Genomic DNA, 22767 nt, shown 5'->3' on the forward strand with positions numbered 1-22767 from the left:
TGGGACGCCCCACCAAACAGAAGGACAGAGCATGCCTAGAGAAGCAGGAGAGGGTGGGGGGCTGGGCCAATCTGAGCCCATGTGAAGTTACCTCCATCTGTAAAGACGTCCATTTCAGAGGAGGAGGAGAAGGGAGAAACAACTGTTAGAGAACATCCAGGCCTCTGCTGTCTTTAGCAGGGCCTTAAATGACAAAGACACTCATGCACTCAAACACAACATCTCGTTCGAAACAAGATCACTAAAGGGAAGCCACTCTAAAAAGAGAAGTCAATTAAGCTTTGGATTTTTACAATTTCCACCCATCTATTCTATTAAAAAAGGAGGTGTGTTTCACCTTTTTGCGAGGTGAAAGTAAGTGATGTTGCAGAAGTTAGAGATGCAAAGAAAGAGAACAGCAGTTTCTACTGTGACATTTATAATTGATGACAAGGTATAAGGAGAGAAGGGAGTGGGGGACAGCAGGGAGGTCAGGGAGAGCAAAGAAGTTATATTTGGAGCCGTGCAGAGAAAAGGGTTAAACCTGCACTTGTGGTGCCTTAAGAGTTAAATGCTTTCAGGTGTTTTCATGTGCAGAAGAGTATAGAGTGCTAAACTGGATCAACCATGAGCATATATAATGTAGGAAGAAAAAGAGTAAGAGCAGAGAGAGGAGGAGTAGTGAGAGTTGGTTCTGGCCCCTGGGTTTAAAATGATGATGCACAGACAAAGCCCCCTAAAGAGTACAACAAAACCAAAAAGACACGCGCAAAGATGTGTATGTGGGCAAGCGTGAACGCATGCCTTCCACATAGACAGCTATGCACACCGAGAGACATAAACACGCCGGGCCTTATTATAATGATCACAGCTAATGGCACATAGCACATAAGGGACGCTCACATTTTCCAGTGGCCGGAGTCAAGGACAAAAACTAAAATATAGAACAGCCCACATCACCTTGAGATTGAGGCAGAGAGATTTTAGGTAAAGAGAGGGAATAAATGGCATATTCAACTGGTTAAAAAAAGGGCAACTTCAAAGGAGCATGGTGATAAAACCCTTAAGTGCTCCCGGGTGTAGTGTGTCTTGGTCAGAAAAAGAACACAAGTTTCACTTTTAGGGTCCTGCCTGACAATGAGCTGACGAAACAGTCGCAATTCTCTCTTTGAGTGCTATCATACTGTACAGCTCTCCAATAAATGTACGATGTAACTATACATTTTGAGGCAGACACATACTATGGTAATGTGCACAGTATACCAAGCCTGTCGGTGTTTTTTTCATCGTTTATTTTTCCCAATGGAGCCTGTAGCTCCGTTATAGCATCGCACCCCATCTTCTACTTCCCCCTCCATCTGTCATCGGTGAAAATCTGAGCTTCTGACTCAAGATATGCAATATTGAATGCTCCAGCAACAAAGCCGTTCCAACAGCACAGTTATGCAAACACAACTCAGATAGACGACAAAATGTTTCATCTAAAAGACTTAACAACAGCCAAGCTTGGCAGTCTGTGAACCCTTTAGAATTTTCCTGAATAAATATGAATTAAAAAGTCGCATCTGTGGACAACTAATCAACACAGATAGTGGGTCAGTGACATAAAAGAGACATAATGTAAAAGTCATTTATCTATTGAGGAAAATGACTTTAAACTCTTGGATTCAGTATATACAGTGATCCACTGATGCAGCAGTAACTGGAACTGTAGATTTTAGGTAACAATTATCGGCCCTGCACACCCATTCTTCTGTACAGATTCAGTTTCCTCATATGAAACCACTTCACAGTACTTTAGAAACATTATTTCTGTTGAGGTTCAGTCCACTGACAGATGTTCAGACATTCTTTCATAGATGCTGTTGTACTTCAGAATTTATTGTTCCATCAGTAATAGTGAGCCTTCTTGGCCCACACGCAGCATAACATTCTATTTTGGTCTCATCCATCTACAAAACAGGTTTCCAACACCCTTCTGGTATGACCACGCCATGTTTAGCAAACTGCAGATGGTGAGCGGAGTACAGCCCCTCCATTCACACGATTGGTGTTGTCCTTGTGAGGAAGTCTTGAAGTTGCTTATAATTCTCTCTGGGCTCCACTCCGACTTCCTATAATATCAAAAGGCTTGCTCATAAATAATCTTCTCTTTTTTCTTTCTTTGATTGACTCCTCTTGAATACATTTTATACATTTTCTGCCTGACTGGGGATTGAGTTCAATCCTTTTAGAAATTATTTTGAAACATAGTGACTGATGAGCATCAAGAATACTTCCTCTGTAGTTCTTAGGAATATTTTGTTTGTGGAATGATACATTTCAACATTTGTCTCACTGCTTCTCTAAGCACTTTCCAGACTGAAGTGGGACAATCTGATGAAGTATGGGGTAATGTGTATGCTGACATTTAGTAAATTCTGAAGGGTTCACAAATGTTTAAGCAGCGCTAGTTTTTACTTGACAGCCATGTGTCATTTGTGTAGCCTTTCGTCGGCTTTAATTCATCCCCATCTAACATTCTGCTGCAATTACCAAAATGATCCCAACTACATCCGAGTTAGTATCACAGACGAATTCTAAACTTTCCTCAAAGCAGCCATTTTAAAATGACAGAAGAAAAAAAAAAAAAATCACTACAGGACATAAGCAAACTAACATCTGCTTCTTCTGTGCGTTTCTGTTCAGTGTGAAAAAAAATCTGCCTGAGCCTGATGTCTTTATACAGCTCTGCCATGAGGATAGTCATCTGTTCATCGTTTCTCCACGTGTCAGCTACGTCATAGCGAAATACGCCGACTGTATCCAAATGACAAACTGAGCAACAGCCACAATTCTGTGAGCCGAGGCAGAAAGATGCTGACAGGCGGAGGTGTGCTGGCAGCGGAACAGTGAAATGTACTGCTGTCATATACACATACGGGCGGGGTTAAGGGCCTGGTCAGGGCCAATCTCGCCCCTGCACTGAGCTAAAGAGAACAAAGAACAAAGCCAACGAATAAAGCCCATACAAGTTCAATCAAGTACTGCCGGGGGCGTGCGTGTTAAGGGCCGCCTTTATTTCTGCTCAATTCACATGAATGATTTGAGACTTTTGAAGCGCACGGCTGTAGTAAAAGGCTTCAAATACTTGAAAAGTTCCTCAGATTTCTTTATAAACCTGACTTCAGTCAGCATCATAAGACTTTGAAAAGTTTTGTATTTTCTATCAAATTTAGTTTCTTCCAGTTAGCAGTGCCACCTCACAGCAAGAAGGTTTCAGGTTCGAAACTCCCCCCCGCGACCCTAAATTGGATTACAGAAAATGGATGGATTGATAGTTTCTTTCAGTGCCAGCATCTACTTGCATGACTGCTGGCTACTTCAGATACACTATTTCCCACCTGTCTGCCAGTTTAGTACTAGCTTGTTAGATGCCATCACTTCATTATCATTAATCATTACACATTAGTAACATCTAAGACATCGTCTGCACAGTCCCCCCTGAAAGCCACAGCGAAGAGATGAATTTTTCAGGTCTACTCTGAGATCTGATGAAAAGCTAAGATGTGAGAGAGGCCGTAGATGTTCGCTCTTGCTTGATTCGTCTATGGCCCAATGCTATGCACGGGTATGTGCTACAGGGATGCCCGGTCCTCGAGGGGTTTCTCATCTTTTGCACATGTGAGTCAAGAGAGCTTAGTCAACTGGAACGTGGGTATTTTACAGACAGGGCAAACTGAGTGCAAGATATAGGGCGGGTAGGTGTAAGTGCATTAGAATAAATGAGTTACTGCTCTCTGTGGCATTTTGTTCGATGTGATAGCTTGGATTGTTTTTTTTGGGTTTTTTTTTTGCCCCTTTGGCATTTACAATAAAAGCCACGAGTTACAGAGTTAACTGAATTTACAATGACCTGGCTATGGTTAAAGTCAACCTGGAACTGAGCTTGAGTTTCTGAATTGTGACCAAAAAGCTCTGACTCGTGTTTGCTCAGGCAGAGCTTTTAGATGTCAGATGTGACCATCTGAGGCCTTGGGACCAAAAAAACCACAGAGTAAGTGGGCAAGCAGGTGAGTGGGAGTAGAGAACATTAATTATTAGCTTTCCACCTCCTAGTCCCAGATGTAACTACAAAACAGGTGCTCCATTAATAACTTACAATCACACAGGGAATACATTTAAGGAAAAATGGCTCCTAATATGGAACATTTAAATAAATAAATCTTGTTCTTACAGGAAAGAACAAACACAATTAGCTGACCAGGTTTACAGACAACCAACCTCTGATGGATTAGAAGAACAAAGAGAGTTTCAGAGAGTTTATGTATATCTATATGAGAAATTTCATAAGCACCAAAACAGACAGAGAGGTCAAAGAAAGTAAGTGGGAATTGGAGACAGTGTAAAAATATCTTAAAAGACAGGCCAGCAGAAGTCCAAACAGCTGCCCCAGGGAGCACCCTGCAAAATCAGAAAGGTTGAACATAACATCAGTCTGTGGGAAAGAGTCTCGCTTCCATCGGAGCAGCCTCCTCCACACACCCTCTGAGTGACAGATGTGTATTCTCCATCTTAGCAGAGCGCTCAGAGAACTGTGTGGCTTAACAAAGAGAGAGTGCCACAGCTAAAAGAACAGTTTGGATGAATCCTAGATGAACAGACAAGTCCTGCCTTCTGCTACTTTAAATCATGCTTCACAAAAACCATGCAGCATTGACATCTGTAAACCCAGAGGATGGATTTGTGAAGGCTTTCAAGCACATCGATACAGCCTTGGCATTTGCCGACAGAGCCATTTCCTGGGTCCAAACCCACCCCATGATGCCACCATGCGCAGAGAGGGGGCGCCACCACCAGCTAATTTCTCTGAGGCACAGGCAGTAGACCATTGCATGCTGGGAAAAAAAAAGCTACAGCACCAAAGCATGTGGAAAGCTAGAGCCAATATTTCTTAGAAGGAATGAAAGCATGAGGAGAGAAAGTGTGTTTGTAAAGCCAGACAGAGGGAGTGCAGGGGAACAGCGCTGCTATGATTTAGCATTGACCAATACCCTAAAAATGACTTCTTTTTGGCTGCTCTGTAAATCTCAGCTTTCAAGTCATGATATTCTTCCTAAATTTTAAGTATAAACGTGAATGAACTTCACTTTGGGGGACCGACTACTATAATATAAATTAAGTAGTAGTGCCGCAGCGTTTAATAATCCCTGTTGATGCAAAGTATAGTCATCACCTTCAATAATTCAGCAGGGAAAGCATTGCACAGATGCCATCAAAGAGCAATAGAGAGGAGACTTGGAAAATATCCAACACAACTAACAATGCAGGGCTTGGGTGTCTCAAACTAATTTGCACGCAAAGGGGTGTATGCTCACTTCACTTTATGACACTCCCTGTTCTCTTTATGGTGAACAGGCTATAACCCGCCCTGCGCTATGCTCTGCTTGTCCTCTTATCATTTTCACTGGCAGATGCATTCAGACCTGCTTCCAGGTCTAATAATTTACTAGATAAAGCTCATAGGTCCGTGTTCCTGTTACCATTAATGAACAAACACATACAGATTTATGGAAGGGATATGAGCAGTTCAGGTTTCCAGATATATACAATAAACTGACAGGAAACAGGTGGGGAGGCCCATGACCCATTCCTCTAACCAATCATTTGTTTTCCATATGAAGACATTTCAGAGTTTAGAGTTTAATTTAAACTATAGACACTTATCAGATGAAAATAAGCACTTGTTTCATCTGCGTGTCTATTAAATGTACAGTTTGGCTGCCGTCCTATCCATAGTGCTCATAAACACATCATTCAAAGTGAACTCGCGCTTACCAAAGCTGAGATGTGATCAAGAAAAAACACTTTTCAGCCATTCCCCTGAACTAACCAAAGTGAATAGCTATAATGCCCTTCATCACTTAGGAGGTGTGAGTGATGGACGTCAGGGTGAGAAGAGGAAAAGTATGGAGGAGTAAAAAGAGGGAAAAGGTGGTGGCTACAAAGTGCAGTTTCTCATTCAGGTACACACATGCTGCTCGGCACACACCCCATACCTGCCAGAAGTCCTGCAGAGAGGGAGGGAGGACGGAACAGCAAGGAGGGAGGGAGGGAGGGAGACAGAGGAGGATTAGAAGAGGTGGGGAAGAGAAGGAGGGATGGGGATTTTGTGGGTGGAGAACAGGGGTCGGTAGACAGAATGATTTGGGGAGGAGGCAGAGAAAAATTGGGGATGTTGGGAGATGGGGGATGACGGTTTGTCAAGAGGGAGGGAGGGGAGAGAAAATGGAGGGATTACTTGATTTGGGAATGAGAGAGGATGGCTAATAAGAGCACGGGAGAGTAATCAACTGTTAACAATGGCAACATGAGGTCACATTTACATTTACGGCAGCTAAAAGGATCCCCACATGATGAGGGTAGGAGGAGGAATCCCAGAGATTCAGATTATCAGCAGAGAACAGATGCAGTGTAAGAACTGGTGATCACATACAAACAATCCCATGTAATGACTTCTAAGGCTACAGTATTCTGATGGACAGGAGAACAAAACAAACAAGATGAGTCAATATTAACAACTGTTACACGATCAGAAAAGGCATGTAATGCTGGTCTGTGAGAGACTGATCCTGGAACAAATTAGTGTTGACAGAGAGGAGAGAGAAGGAGATAATGAGTCATTTACAGTGGCTAAACCTGTACAAACCATTCTACTTAACTGAGCTGGTTCTGCTATTTTTAAATTCAACAAAGGGAAGTGAGACACAGGTCCTTTAAAAGAGCTCTCGTGTTATACTCACAATCCTGTATTCCTCTATCATCAACTTTAGTTCCCACTGCAGTTTACCACCCGCCCAGCTGAAACACTCCTCTTTGTACACCCTCTACACACTTCCTAATTTACATGCTACTGAGAGTGCACCACTAAATGTTCTAACTATTTAATTTGAGTCTAATCCCTTGCAGTTCTCAGTTTCATGTGATCTAGATTTCATGGCTACTTGGCAGGAGTTTGTAATGCTTTATTCTTCTTCCAAATAGCCAGAAGAGCCCATTAAATCAATGAGGTGTCCCTGAGCAAAGAGGGTCTGGGCATAGCCATCGAGGGAGGGGGGCACTAGCACCCCTCTGGCCATGGCATGACCATCTCCAGAGACAACCAAAGCTAAATATAGTACCGCAAAAAAAAAAAAAAAAAAAAAAAGACATACAGCCAGAGATTTGCCTGGCAAATAAAGGGAACATATTGCCTGCAGATAGGGATGATATTTACATAAGCAGATAAGGGCCATAAAGGAAGGAGTGCACAACTTAGATTTTGGGCTGACAGAGAATTTAACACCTTTTTTCTAATTGGTGTACAGCCCCAGCTCTTTAAACTTTGAATATGGGTGAGGCAAAGTTTTGTCACGAGACATTAGACTGTGAAAAACTAAAAGAGAGAGTACAAGGGAGTGAGACTGCGTAACTGACTCTGCAGCCTCTCAGATTCAGTGTGGCTCATCAATGTGGAGAATAGGTGCAGACAAAACTCGTAACGAGGCTAGAAAATACAATCTTCTTACTTATGATTCGCTAGGGTTAGCGAATCAATGGCGATGATTAGCCACTGGGTTTGACAGATGCTCAGTGGAATCTGTGAGAGGGCCGTAATAGTCCGATATAAATTAATATCGAGGAAATGAGTAATGATAATAATGATGTTGGTATTCATGGTGATGGACCCTTCTTTTCTGATGGTGAACGGATAAATACGGTACAATCAATTAGGCTCAAATAACTGAATGCTTTAAGACCAATCAATCCCAATGAAAGGCACAATTACACATTGGTCTTAACGCATCCATTTAAATGAATGTAGAGTTTAACTGGAACTGTTTCCTAGCCAAGACTAAGTTCATCTATAACAAGCTTAAAAGGCTGACAATTAAGGTTTGGATGGTCTGCAGTAACAACAACTTTACTGGGAACACATGATACTGTTAAGTTTTGGAAATAATACTTGAGTACAATACTGCAACACAAGGCGAAGAAACATCTGGATTGTATCAGGGCTGCAGAAGTGTCAGAAGCAGATCACATGGTAAAACTGAAATTATGTCTATGGCCAGGCACCACGAAGCATTGTGCTACGAGAGAAAATATGTGGAATTTTTTAGTGTGTGAACTGAATGAGCATTTTTCACATTGGTAATTTTGGGGAAAAAGCCTCTCGTGTGTACTGGTAGGCCGTGTGGTGGAAGAAGAAAGAAACTCTAATAACACATCGCTATGACACAGCTTTTAAGGGGAAATGTGAAATTAATTTAGCTGGAAGCACACTTATTATCCCACAATACTTTGAAATGGTTTATGAACCAAGACTTAAAAAGTTTAAAATATGCCTGCCGCTGACCTTCAGAACAGCTAACTTAACCTTTTCAAAAAACAGGGCCGACTTCTTACCTTCCCATCATAGCGCTTCACCATGAACTGGTCCAGGCCCAGATCTGAAGAAGAGACAAGAAACAGAGACGTGCACGTTAGATGGAAACTATGCTAAAACTGGATGCGAGTTACATACAAAGTAGATTTATGCCTTGCATGAAGTTGAGCAATTATGTTTACTCTTTGTCAGTAATAAACCTCTGGTAATCGATGACATGCTCGAGACTGATAACACCCATTAACAACCCATTTCCATTCAGTCAAAGCAAGCAGTCATCCGCATGATCATCTGTTCTGACACGACTCTCAAACTTGGGATTTATTTCATAGCTCTACATTATGAAGTGTTAGCATCCACATACATGGTAACTTGTAATGAGTATTTCAAGGTGAATTGAGATGCCTTCACTATGCTCTGGTCTTTAAGTTTCTCATAGACTGTTGTTAAATATCACATGCATCTTTGGGTGAGGGTCACCAGCTGATTTTATTGCAATTTGGCTTTCAACAAAAATTACATGAAATGCAAAATTATTGAGACAAACAAGGTCAAATAGGGCTGATCATTACACACACATAAAAAGAAACCTTCTGATGAGCTAATTTTAAAGTGCAGAAATTGCTTCTTTTGTTTAGGGCAACATTTCAGTCATGTAGTATGTACCCTAACTACTCAGTCATTGGATCACTCCATAAAACTCCTGTTTCTGTTTAAGTTAACGAGGAACATGCGAAATCCCAACAGCGTGGATCACATTATGCTATAGTTTTGTGAGGTTTTAGTCTTTCAAAATGGGGGACAGCTTCTCTGTCTATCTGATCTCTGCATCTCGAGAGCCAATTCATCATCTATGGGCCAGAAAAGCTATTGAGCATTAAAATCAAAGAAGCGAGTCTACGGTTAGTCTCATCAGGGCTATGGGCTCTGAGATGACAGTAAAATAATTGCCTATTGTGAAGTGAACTCTTGCTTTTAGTTTAGGGGTACAAAAAAAAAAAAAAAAAAAAAAAAAAAAAAAAGAGCTTGAGTATGAAGAAGTAGGCAGGAAAGGTGCAAGGTCTAAGAAAAGAGAGCCAATGGGGGCCAAGCTAGTAGAAGTCTTAAACATGATTAACAGATGGAAATGGTAAGGTGAGCAGGAAAGGCAGCATGGACGTGACAGGCCAGGATAAGTTCCCATTAAGTCTGTTAACTGCAGTTTTGTCCCTTTTACTTCGAATGAATGCTATAAAAATAACAATTCTCACACACTGAGAATTAAACTGCAGGTCTGTGATTGAGGCTAATATCCTCCCGGCTAAAAAAAAAAAACTAAAAAAAAAAACTAACTAACTCAATCTTGGTGTTGAATAATAATGACAAGAGTGTTGCTGAAATAGATTTCAGCAACCTCCCATGGCTGAAGATCAAATATCCCTCGCTGGCTCCATGCGTGACGCCAAAGGTCTGCTCTGGGTTCAACCAGTTAATTGATATAGCAACTGCTGTGTGGTAATTCCCTAAACTCAGCGGGATTGGACAGCTCTGCACTCCCCCCCTGCCTCATACTTTCATAGCTAGTGGTATCAATATACCCATGAACTGTCATCAAGCACAGAAGTGGCATGTGTGTGGGAAATCATCGTGTAGCTGGATGGAGGAAGAGAGCGGGGCAGTGTTGGGTAATGCTTACATTTAGCAATGTGACCTCAGCACTGCTAACTGCAGTGATCATAAACAGCGTGCATGCATGAAAAGTACCATTACATACCATCCATCACATGTAACAGGATGTATTGGTGCACATACATTTTCAGTCAGGCACAGGATTAAAGTTAACATTCAGTTAAATATACAGTCCTAAGATTCAGGGAATTAAGTAGGAGTAAAGTTGTAAAAAATAAAAATAAAAATAAAAATCAATTAAATTAAATAATGAATGTGAGTGTTTCTAAATAAAATGCTCTTTAAAGACTAAGCAGAGAAGAGGAAACTTACTCTCTGGCTGCTTCTCATTGGGTGTAATGGAGCGTATGAAGTCCTGAGGTGTCATGTAGACCTCAGCATCCCCGTGCTCGCTGATGACCTTCAGTGTGGCGAAGTAGCGGAAAATCTTGTCAGGAGTTGAGTAAGCCCTTATCCTGTTCTCGTACTCCATCACCTGACAAACCAGACAGGACGCACAGTCAACAACGCAGATTTTACACGTTAAGAATTAGGCAAGAGGAACCAGTCTAATATACCAAATCATCAACAAGTCAAAAGAATCAGCAATTTCTCAATCATACAGTAACCCTCTCAGCTCGCTCTGAAGGAGAGCTAAGAAGATGCAGATGGAGTGAAGACGTGTACAGAGTAATGAAGCAGGTGGCAACAGGAAAATTAAGTTGTCACCTTTGATGGAGAGGTACATTAACCTCATGACTGATACACCACATAATCAAAACAGGAAGTGAGGTGTTATAAGGGTCACTGACTGGCAGGTTCAAATGAAGGAACAGTGCAGAGATTTCTCAGCCCCACAAAAGTGTCTGCACCACAAACAAAACTATCCGCACTTTATCCCCGACGTTTCGCACCGTTTTGGGAAACACAAAACGAATTAATTCGGCTCAGTTACACACATTATCCATCTGAATGTTTGTTTTGACAATACCATCCGCTTTTCGGCAGAATACTTCTAACAGACACTGCATTGCTGGCGTGTGTTTGGGAGCTAATCCACAAGGGTTGTTATTTCATGTGACAATGAGTGATTGCGTTTACTGCAGCAGCTCCCTGAGGAAAAAAGTAAAACCATTTTAGAGCTTTATCTTTTTGAGGTCATCATTAAGTTACATCTGGAAAACAGAAAGTGTGTGTGGGAGACTGACACAGAGTCCAATCCAACTACAATTTCCTTGAAAGGAACTGAGATGTTTGATTTAAAAGTTAGTTGTATCTAATCAAATCCAATCCTCCCTCTACAGCTGAAATGCTCCCTGCTCCACAAACTGCAAATACAAGCAAAAAGCAGGAACTAAATGAACACGCAAGGCAGTTAGCAACTGATTCCTGTTCATGTTTAAAGTGCATCAGTCAAACGGGCACGCTTCCAAAATGCATCAGGCTGATTTAGTCAATCTTTTGCATTTCTGTGCAATTCTGTGGTGAGGCGAGAGGAAGGAGAGGTCAGAGTTTCCTCTGAGCAAACTTCAGATTTGCATATTTGCAGACTCTGAAGTCTGCAGAATCTTCCTGGGGGTCTTCTGCAGTCAAATGACAGGGTGAGCAGTCCTCTCACCTGATGGCTGCTGGGATTGGCCCCCCAGCACCACCGTGTCCCTGAGGTGGAATAAGCCAGTTTACGAAATGGATGGTTTCATCTTTAACCTTTTAGACGTCAACTGACGTTCTACTTAACGAACCATTCACAGGTGGGAATTTGTCCAAACGTCTGCACCAAACTGCAAATATGGCTGCTTTTTATTTCTTTTAATTCATTGTTTTTTTCCCTATTCTGAGCAAGAGAAGTTGATCAGCTTTAAAGTAAACAGGTTAACGCAAACTATTTGAATGCAAAGTGAAGTCTCCCACGTGCTGCGTTTGAGTTTACACTTTTCAGTCGTTCAGGTCTGATCATCTTTTAAAAAAAAAAAAAAAAAAGTTAAATCAGTGTTATAAAGACAAACTAAATTTAATGTTTCAATACTTCACACGAGACATACTATAAAACTCCAAAGACAATGGATCACTTCAAGGACAGTGGGGGCATAAATTTGCTCTCCAGACGTATGCTGTCAACAGAATGCGGCTGCAGCTGCTGCTGAGGCAAGAGTGACTGCGCAATATTCACATCTGCACCCATAACTCAGATACACCTGCACAATCACATCACAATTCATTTAAAAAAAAAAAAAATTAAAAAAAAAATTAAAAAAAAAAGCGCATCAACTGTTCAAATCCCTTCTACTCACAACTCAAACAATAATATGCTGAGCAAGAAACTGTTTATTTGGCATCAGATGAAGGACTGTCGACTCCCCTTCTGTTTGTCCTTTGTCATTTGCTGCCTAATTATCAGCAATAAAATCTGAAGGGTGGTACATGTCCATTGTTTATGACAGCAGAAATGCAGGCTGATTACCTCTGTGCGTCCCTGTAAATATTCAGTCAAAATATACTAGCGTTTGCATATTGGACATTGACCGGGGTGGCCTTTCAAAACACAGCTCTTGTGACTGACTGAATGGCTGCAGGTTATTGTTTATTGATTACCTTGCGGTCACGGAATCCTGAGCGGGGCTTCTTTTTTTTCCCCTCTCCGCCGTCATCGCCTGCAGCCTCATCCCCACTGCTGGATTCAACTGATTTCTCAGACTCCATCTCTGGGTCCGTATCTCTCACAAAATCAGATTCTTCTCCACTCGGTTGCTCGGAGTGTCGAACAGAGGGTCCTGCGTCAGCATATGCTCTAATTTATGAAAAGAAAAAACACAAACAAATCAACGCATGAAAAAACAAATTGATACCCAAGGGACAGTTTTCAGCTTTCACACAAAGTAGTTTCGTACTGCAATATCTCCTTATGCTTCATTCCACCAAGTAGACTTAAAGCTGCAGTCTGCAACTCTTTTTCAAGCATAATGCCTGGAACTGTCCGGGGATTCTGAAAGTAGTACATTAAATACCCCAATACAAAAAAAAAAAAAAGAGTTCTCTAGGTCCCCTATATGTCCCGCTAGGTCCCTCCAAAGCCAGCAGGTTTGTTTACAAAATTGCAGACCGGACCGGTAAAAGGTAACCAATCAGGTTTACGAGCTGGGCTCTGCTGCCTGTCAATCACCGATTGTGCACACGCGATACAAGGTAGGCTCGTCCCCACGCTTATTTATCTGGACTATTGAACTTCATTTCGGGCTAGTCTACTTACTGTGTCTTCTATGATCGCAAATGACAGGTGAGTTGATGAATGAGGAGTCGTGTAAGCGCATCTGGCGTGCACGTCTACGTGCACGAGTTCTCATGTGTTTTGAAGGGGCGGGACAGGAAGTTGAATAACTTTTTATTTTTCGGTTAAAAAATAAGCATTTCTTGCATTTTGCGACTACGGAGGTCACCGTTTTCAACTTCAAGCGTTCTGATAGATCATGTAAACTCTTAAAATGCCAAAAAGTAGGACATTACATATGACAACAACAAATCTTGCAGACTGCAGCTTTAAGGAAGTATGCAAGAGCCTTTGCTTTGCAGCTTGTTATGTGCCGTTAGGAGGCGAGAGGGATATAGGCTGTGTTCGAAACCGCATACTTCTCCTACTACTCATACTGACTTTTTTCCCGAATGCATACTAGTTTTGCCGAAATGTTGGGTATGCATCATGAGGTTACTACTCATACTCAAACTACCCAAGATGCAACGTAACTTGACGTCGCCGATCGATTTTCTGTCAAAACGGCAGTTTCAAGCTCGCTACAACGAGGGTAGGTTCACTTGTTCACCTGTTTTCAAAACAAAAGCACCAATTGTATCGTAATGGCTTTCCCTATGACAAAAGGCAACGGGTATTTTATTTTGTGAAAATAACCGGAAGTGCGTTGCTCACTGCGGATAGCTTTAGTAGCAGCGAATTCGTCGCAACAAAATTGTAAATAGCCGGTATTTTGTCAGATTTTCAACACGTTGGGGATCTAAACGACTACTTTCTCGCCTGAAAATGTTTCAAATGTTGCTAAAGTTTACAGAGTTTAGAGCTTAAGCGAAATCAGCTAAGTTCAGGCCGGCTGATTTCGGCTCGGGTAGGAGCGAAATGCATTGTGGGTAAACGCTCTGCATACTGTCTGATCGATGAGTATGCCGTACGCAAGTATGTAGTATGCGGTTTCGAACACAGCCATAGTGTTCTGCACTGTTTAGTTCTTGCAATGTTGAGAGGTTTATCTTGCCAAACTCACACTTTACCATATTTCTGACTACACAGAAAATTGGAATAATAATAATAATAATAAATAGCTGGGCCTTTCTGGTGAAGGCTAAATGATTCAGTTTAATGCAACACAAGGAGAATAAAGCCTGAAGTGAAAGCCACAAACAGTCTCATCCCATCAGTCTGAAAAGCCTTGAGGCACCATCTATCACTCTGCCTACTGCAGATGTCATTTTGTCCCAGAAGAGTTCTACCTTTGGCACTCTCTCTAACACCCTGCCTTAACTTAGCATCCGCCTTCGTGTCAATGGATGACCTTCAACAACATTGGGAAATTATAAATTAAAAATTTGACGTGTGCAAAAAAAGTCAAGCTGCATTTGAGCAAAGCCCAGGTTACTTTATTTGATTAGGACAACACATGACATACTGTACTCATAGAGATGTGTCGTTTAGAAGAAACACTTTGTTTTGGACAGGAACTCTATAAATACACATCTCTAAAGATGTGACAAATGAATGGCCACTGTTGTGAGCCCGTCCCAGCTGTCACTGTGCGACAAACAGGCTACAAGCCGGACAAGTCGCTAGTCTCTCGCACATCAAAGCACCCGAAATGTTCCTCTTGAGGGACAAATATAGTATCTTTGAGCACAACAAAAGTAGACCATTATCATCTTCTAAGCAGTGTAAAAAAAAAACTATCCATCCATCCATCCATTATCTTCCGCTGGTCCGGGGATCGGGTCGCGGGGGCAGCAGCTTGAGCAAAGAGACCCAGACGTCCCTGTCCCCGGCCACTTCCTCCAGCTCTTCTGGGGGGACCCCGAGGCGTTCCCAGGCCAGCCGAGAGACATAGTCTCTCCAACGTGTCCTGGGTCTTCCCCGGGGCCTCCTCCCAGTGGGACGGGCCCGGAACACCTCACCGGGGAGGCGTCCAGGAGGCATTCTCACCAGATGCCCGAGCCACCTCATCTGACAACAGTGTATTTAAGAGCCCTACCTTTGCCAGAGCAGTCCGGCACTAGCAGACACACCAGTTACCCCAGCCAGGGCTGCCAGCATCAGCCTCCTTCGGTCAGTCCCTCGCACTGCCCCACTGTGATTACGGCGGGACAGCTGCGCCAGCCCCACCGAAACTGCGGACAACGCCCGCAAGCGAAACATCCTGCGGACAGAAAAGGTATGATGAGAGTTGTAGCATCCCGTAAAGTGAGACGTTTTGACGCACTTGATCATTAAGATGTTGATCTATTCATACTAGTACATTGCAGAACAATATTAAGGGTAGTGAAACTAAATCAAACTAAAATAAAGAACCCAGAAATATTGACTTTGGTTTTGACTACACCAGATTTGAGGTTTCCACTTTAAATGGAGGGTATTTGCATGCTTTTTTGCCACCAGGATTCGTGGTCAAGGTGGTATGATGGTGCTGTGCAGCTTTACTCATGAGGAGTTACAATTTAGAGCGACAGGCCGTTGAATTTGAACGTACCACCGAAGTCCCTGCAGCTACTTTGATGTATACAAGTACAATTTACAGCCCTACTACTAAAGCACACAGTGTAGGCATGTTGTGCCCACGTGCCCCATGGGAAATATCGTCAAAGCAACCGGCTTATCTAATACAAGCTGAAAACTGTTTTTTCAAATGAAAATTTTCCAGAATGTTTTTGGTTTTTTGTCCAATTTAGCAAACTTCACGCATCAAACCATATTTTAAAAATAAAACGTGATGAAATGGAACTTTGAGCAATAACATGATCAAATATACATGTTTTACATTAAGATGAAGCTTAATTCTCCTTTACAATAAATCACACAGAGTTCACAATCAGAACAGGAAACTAGTTCAATATATACATACACAGTACAGTATATACTTAGATCCTTAAGGCAGCATTCAGCTACCACTGCTCAGTCCAATCATAATCCATGGAAGTCTTTGGTAACGACTTGGAAAGCACGACCTAAAAAGTAATTAATCTATCTCAAAAGATGACCTTTGGAACACTTCATTCTTTGGATGAATTTGGGCCTATCACCATGCACAACTGGCAAAACTATACATCCATCAATCTGAGCACAAATCTCCTGAAATCCCCCTGGACCAGGAAGCAAGGCGAAAACTCATTTCCATTGGCGCAGCTAAGCTCCAGAACTCCTTGTCCGACTGTAATGCCACTTAATTCAAAAGTGTCACGGAAAGATGATTAACAATTAAGCGAACAGACTATTGGTGTGTACTCGTGGCTCCCGTGTGTGCGCTTTTCAAACTACAGGACAGATGAGTTTGCGTCGCAGAGAGCTCAGCCTACCATTGGTTGATACCATATTAACGATTCAGGCACATTCAAATGGACTCAGCAGGAAGAAAAGAAATAAAAAAGGCATGGCACATGTTAATTGGAGAGTTCAGCAGCCCGTGACAATTAAGACTAAAGGGAACAGTAAGCAATCAATCTGAATTTACGTGATTTCAATGTTATGTTTAGGCACTGTAACTTTTTTCTAAAAAAGAAAAGAAAAATACACACACACATGTATATATACAAAAACATTTGTCTGAATCCTCAAAACTAGTCTAATTTGATCATAGTCTAAGATAGAAAAACTATTTTAAATGAGTCGCAGTACAACTGTAACCTCCTCATGTGTACAGTTCATTTTGGAGGAGTAATGAGGCAGCTGGGTAGTTAAAAAGGTCCTTTTAAACATTATCTTTCTAATTAAAAATCAGTATTTATTCAAAGGATCCAACAGAAAGAATTACTTTCCATGTGGCTGCCCAAAGATTGTTCTGTATTAGTCTTGAATGGCAATGTGAGCCTTTAGTTCTTCTGAGCAGAGTTGATATAATAACCGAAATGTCCCTGACCAACTCCAAACAATATCACAATCAGACTCAACTGGGACCTTTTGAATGGTGATTGAATCAAGTCTGGGAATCTGTGGCACATACACACCTCAAGGCAAGAAGTGACCCAAACCCTTTTCTTTAGTCTGTTTCAACTTTGTCTTATGAAATCTAAAAGGTTGTCCAGTGTTGAAGCAGGCGGAGAAAGTATTGACGGAGTGTTGTTTGTTTATAGTCTTCTTTCTTCTTAACTCGATACCAAAATAATATGGGAGCGCTCGGCTCTGCCATACTTTGAACAAAATTGGCCCACGCCTAAATTTAATGGGCTCTTTTTCATTAAAGTCTTTACCAAGTTTATTTATTTTTTTAGTAAATGTAGTGAAATATAAAGATTGTGGACTCCTGTTTTTAGTCTCCTAACCAAGCACACTCCTGCATGTGATGGGACAAATTTCACCACATGGTTACACAGAAACTGTTTCGAAAATATTACTTCATTATCCAGGTTTGCAATTTCTAAAAATGACAACAACAAAAAAAGGCCCCAGTGACAGATGCTGCTGTAGCAGGCTGCCCGTGACACATTCATCAACACCAATCAGAGCTAGGGTCACTGGATTAGAAAAAGAAATTTCTTTTGAATTGGTGGATCTACATAGTTCCTTGTCATCAACATTTTATATCACCTGTCCTTTAAGCTACTCACAAAAAGTTAGGGATATCCGGCTTTAACCTTTACAGGTGAACTTATTGTGACCTTCTGTAAACTTTGAATGTACATGTCCAACTGTTCAATGTTGCAATGCTTTTTGCACAAGTTTTTGTTCTCTAACAAGGAACTGAACAACAAAATTCACAACAGGTGTTTGATCCATGAATCGACCAAAACATTTTTAAACAGTCCTCCTCATCATGCTGTTCACATTTTGACATCGTCAGACCAAGACGACACCTAACAATTGATCAACGGTACCTCGCCATTGCGAGGCTTCCAACAGGATGTTCTCAGACGGATGTGGCCACTGAGCTTAGAGTGTCATTAGCAGGTTGCAACAGAGATCCAGAGAGACTGGAAGTCACAGCAAGGCATAGAAGTGGACGTCCTTTGGCCACATCCCACACTGATGACAGCTTGATTGTGAACAGTGCCCTGCAGAACCGGATGATGAATGCCACTCAACTCCAGGCACATTTAAGGGAGGTGAGAGGCACCCAAGTGTCATGCCAGACCATTCGAAATGGTTGGCGTCTGCCAAATGCATAAAGCATCAGCGTGGTCTGCGTGCTAGACGACCTGCAAGGGTACTTGACCACACCACCAGACACAGGTGTCATCGTCTTGCATGGGCCAGGGAGCATTTACGCTGGACGAGGGACCAGTGGGACTCAGTGCTGTTCTCTGATGAAAGCCTATTCACGATGAGCAGAAAGATGGCTGCCAACGATGTTAAAGACGTCAAGAAGAGCGCAATGCATCAGCCACTGTTGTCACCAGACAAGCCTTTGGTTGTGGTGGTGTTACAGTGTGGGCAGGTGTGTCTAGTCAGTACAGAACCGCCCTACACTTTGTGAATGGTACGGTGACAAGTCCATACTACCTGAAAAACATAATTAATCCAGTCATTGTGCCCCTGCATCAACAACACAAGCCTAATTTCATCTTCAAAAACCCTCCAGCTCATCGAGGTTGCATCATTAGTGAACTGGGGTACCTCAAATGGAGTGGCCTGCTCTTTCCCTGAATGGGGGGGGGGGGGTTAAAAGAGTAAACTTGGCATTTCTTATGTACCGCTGCAATGTTTTCTGCTTCAAAATCCATCAGCATAAACTCTCAGAAGTACCGGAAATACTGACAGAAGAGTTGCACGGCCACCTCAGTGCCTCATAAAGACAACAGATATCAACTTGTACCTTGCAAGGTAGCTGGAACACAAGAGAAGCCATCTTGCCTGGGCAAAAGCTGGTAATAGCTGACATTGACAAGTATCCCACACAGGCAAATATAATGTGCTTTGGGATTTTTTTTTTTTTTTTAATAAGCCAAGTATGTTTTGAAAATGACTGCCCAAAAAAAAAAAAAAGCAGCAGCAACTGTCCCAGATGATTCTAGGTCACAAACCAGTGCGTGTGTCAGGACACATGAATTAAGGAGCAACAATAAACTACACTGACATCAAGGAGGAGGTCTGTCGTGACTTAATTTTCTATCAAATACAAAGGACAGGCAACAATAACCTGCCTGTATGCAAAATGTAGTGACTCATAAGAGAGCAATTTCTCGCTGTCCAAGAGGAATATGAAGAGAAAAACACACCTGTGCTCACTGTGGGTTAATGATGGAGGAGTTTAATCTGATGCCAATTTATGACAAAGGTGACAAACTCCCGAGGGTCCACTTGAGTGATTTATATCACCCAAACTTCTAGCTGAAGGTTGCCCAGCCCAAATTAACACTTGAGTTTAGTCTCAACAAAATCCTTGTTATCTGGGCATTAAAGTAAAAACAAATAATAAAAATAACCCCAGAAAAGCAACATCCTCCTCCATGTGGGCTGTGGCTGATATGGTTTCAAAGTTCCCACCAGTTAGTCGGGGTCTACAACAACAGTGAGCTAACGCTAACCAGCAGTTATAAATCGTGATGCTGAGGGTAATGTTATTGTTATATCAGATCAAACCGCATCGAAAACGTGAACCTGCCCGGATTTGTTCAAATGAACACAGGGACCTCGGCGTCTTGTTTTTAGCTCCAAGTTAACGTCGTAGACAATAACCAGCGGGCATGCAAGGTTAGCAGCTGCTTATCAGCCGACAACAACAAACGTTTTCAATGTCAGTTCACACGCTTTATGCTTTGTCCGTCACATGTTTAGCTTACAAGTACAGCAGTAAGAGAACTGTTTCGTAGGGCTGCAGCGAACGCTAGCATATCGCTAGCTAGCAAGTTGGAGAGCGACGGGATACATGGCAACTAATAGCTCGGGGTGCTGCTTTTTCACAGACTAGTTTGACACTGTTTCATTAGAAAGCTGTTTTGTAGCTACTGAAGCGATACGGTTACTTACTTTAACGACGACGACAAAAAAAAAAAACACTCAGTCGAAAAATGCTAAGGTCCCCGGTCTGACAGAATTCGTTTACGCCTCGTCTTTCTATGGAGATGGAGCACTAACAGTAGTTCCGTGTTCGCCAATAACTGTGCACACAGCAGGGCGGGGCCACATGTCCGCTGCCCCGCCCCTCTAAGATCAAATGGGCTCCCTCCCACCACGCCAAGGACTGATTGGTGTGAGTTGCACAGTCATTATGATTTATTAATCATAAATATAAATATAAATATAAATATAAATATAAATATAAATTAATCTATAACAACCATCTTTACAATTCACTTTAAAACATAAAACATGCAACTTCTACTCTCTGCTGCCAGTCTTCCATGACAGTACTCAAAAAACGTGAGTGGTCTATATAGCTGGCCTTCCCGTAGCAAACCGCTACAAGATAACTAATGTCTTGCATCCATTTTGGTGGACGAAGACCAAAATGTGAGAAGAAAGGCTGTGGGACGACCTGGGGATGTGTCATAGATTTACCATGGGGACTTAAAAGTCCAAAGAAACAGAGAGCTCAGTAGCCAGGCTAAGAGCTCAGTGCAAATTTCAGTTTTCCGTGACTCTACACAAAATGGCATAGTGATAGCTATTAATAATAGAGAGAAAAAGGAAAATGCAGTTCAAATACTGGTTAGATCTGTTAAGATAAAATGTCAGAATAGTTGTACCCAAACCCCAAATATCAACACAGTCCGATCAATGTGTAGAATTACTGTATATATTAAACATGTGTTTTAAAAGAAACCAGAGAAACACAATGACTTGCAAAAATATTCAACCCCTATTCCATGACAAAGTTTTCTGGCAACTGTAGCGTTTTGATATGTGAGATGACCAAACATACAAATATATTATAAAATATATATATATATATATATATTCTGTAAATAAACAGGCAATTACACAAGAAAATGATATCTCTGCAGTCTCAAAGATGAGGCATTGTTTGGTGTTTTTCCAGAACAGGGTATGTTGCGGTACAGTATGGCTCTTCTATGCTTTGTTTTCCAATATCCCCTCACTCTGAGTGGGATCAGCTTTTATGAGCACAGTGTGTCAAGCTGCAACAACACCACAATCAGACCCATAACTTTGCAGTGTGTCTTTGTTACATTACATTGATTTAGCACAGGTTTTTATCCAAAGCTAATTACATGTGAGGAGTGTAGAGGAGTGACTGAACTGTATGAGGTTATGACAGGCTTGTGGTTCAGAAGGTTTTGAATATCTTTTGGGGGAGATAACGACTGAGCGTCACAGAGCTCAGCTCCGCTCAGCAGAGAAACAAAGATCGATCTGTAAACCCACACTCGCAGGTAATAAACCTAGTCAAGCATTCATGCACAGATATCTTATGTTGTAAATTGTGTGCCAGTCTTTCACAGTTGATGATTCTCTCTGGCCAATCAGTGCTCTGCAGTATTTTCACGTCACCATACAGTATAAGCTCAGACCATGGACTCAGGAATCTGGGCTGAGATAGAATAAAAAAATTTTTAAAAAGTGGTGATGGTAACGGAAAAGCAACAGTGGACAAAGTGTGCCTGGAACCCTGCTTCTGTGTGTGGCGTACGGTGAACTGTTTCACCTGCAGTTTAAAACAACGCATTCCTTTCATTGTCTCTGTGGTAGATAAACTTTGACAAAATGTGAACGCACCGAGCATGCATTACTTCACTGTATCTGATCATCAAATTTTCATGACATTTGGTGGGTTGCAGAGTGCCATGCAGGGAGGTTTATTGGCTGTAGGTCCATGAATAAGGGATGACTTGGTAAAAATGGTGGCAAATGTTTCACCTTATAGGCTGCGTGATTTTTAAGGAGAATATGGTCGAATGCCTTTATAAATTAAACATGAGCATGTATATTGCTTGATCAATACAACCATTACATGACGAAACAATATATTATCCAGCACACACACACACACCACAACTAAGTTGACTGCTTACAATCTATTTTACAAATTACTATCAGCACTAACTTTTTTTTCACCTCACCATCCTTTGTTAAAGCACTGTTTAACTCTGGCTGCTTTTTTTCTCTTCTTGGTTTAATTGTGCATGCAGCTCTCCAGTGTAGGGATCATTAATACAAGCAATTTATCACGCGACCTACACAATATGTACATACACAATATGTAATTGTCAGCTAATGAAATTTCTCATTTAATGTGTATGGCTTCACAACAACAATAACCTCAGCATGGCCCAGGACTCCACAATGGAAGCATATATTTCTCTAATCTTGAGCCATTCATCTCATTTACAGATGCCATGTCAGTCTATAATTAATCTCATAAATATGCATACAATAATGCAAATCAGTTTTTAAAAACGAAACAAAAGACATGAAGTTTGGACAATAGAATTGATTTGGTTAGCAAATGCATACAAGACTCCGCACACAAGTCATTAGCTCCTCCAAAAAAGAAGCTGAATAGGGGTAGCTGCTAAATGGCTCATTCCTTGCACTTTTAGTTCTGTCACCATATCCAGGGCTGCTGGTTACG

General features: G+C 41.7%; 1 protein-coding gene across 3 annotated transcripts in view; it reads right to left on the minus strand.

Annotated features, from left to right (window-relative positions):
- Positions 1 to 20327, minus strand: part of micu1 (mitochondrial calcium uptake 1) — a 29102-nt gene extending 8775 nt beyond the window's left edge. The window contains exons 1-6 of one of the 3 annotated variants that reach the window (XM_075476995.1): positions 20202 to 20327; positions 15277 to 15441; positions 12626 to 12821; positions 10367 to 10529; positions 8407 to 8450; positions 6018 to 6029 (exon numbers count right to left, since the gene is read on the minus strand). In XM_075476995.1, the coding sequence (XP_075333110.1) occupies positions 6018 to 6029; positions 8407 to 8450; positions 10367 to 10529; positions 12626 to 12821; positions 15277 to 15440 (579 nt within the window). In that variant the 5' untranslated portion in view covers position 15441; positions 20202 to 20327. Of the gene's footprint in view, positions 1 to 91; positions 5845 to 6017; positions 6030 to 8406; positions 8451 to 10366; positions 10530 to 12625; positions 12822 to 15276; positions 15442 to 20201 lie in introns of those variants that run through there. The other 2 variants (XM_075476982.1, XM_075476989.1) reach the window with 2 other exon arrangements.
- Between the last annotated feature and the right edge of the window lie 2440 nt (positions 20328 to 22767).

Source organism: Odontesthes bonariensis, chromosome 2 (assembly GCF_027942865.1).
Source record: "Odontesthes bonariensis isolate fOdoBon6 chromosome 2, fOdoBon6.hap1, whole genome shotgun sequence".
In the NCBI taxonomy this organism is placed as follows: domain Eukaryota; kingdom Metazoa; phylum Chordata; class Actinopteri; order Atheriniformes; family Atherinopsidae; genus Odontesthes; species Odontesthes bonariensis.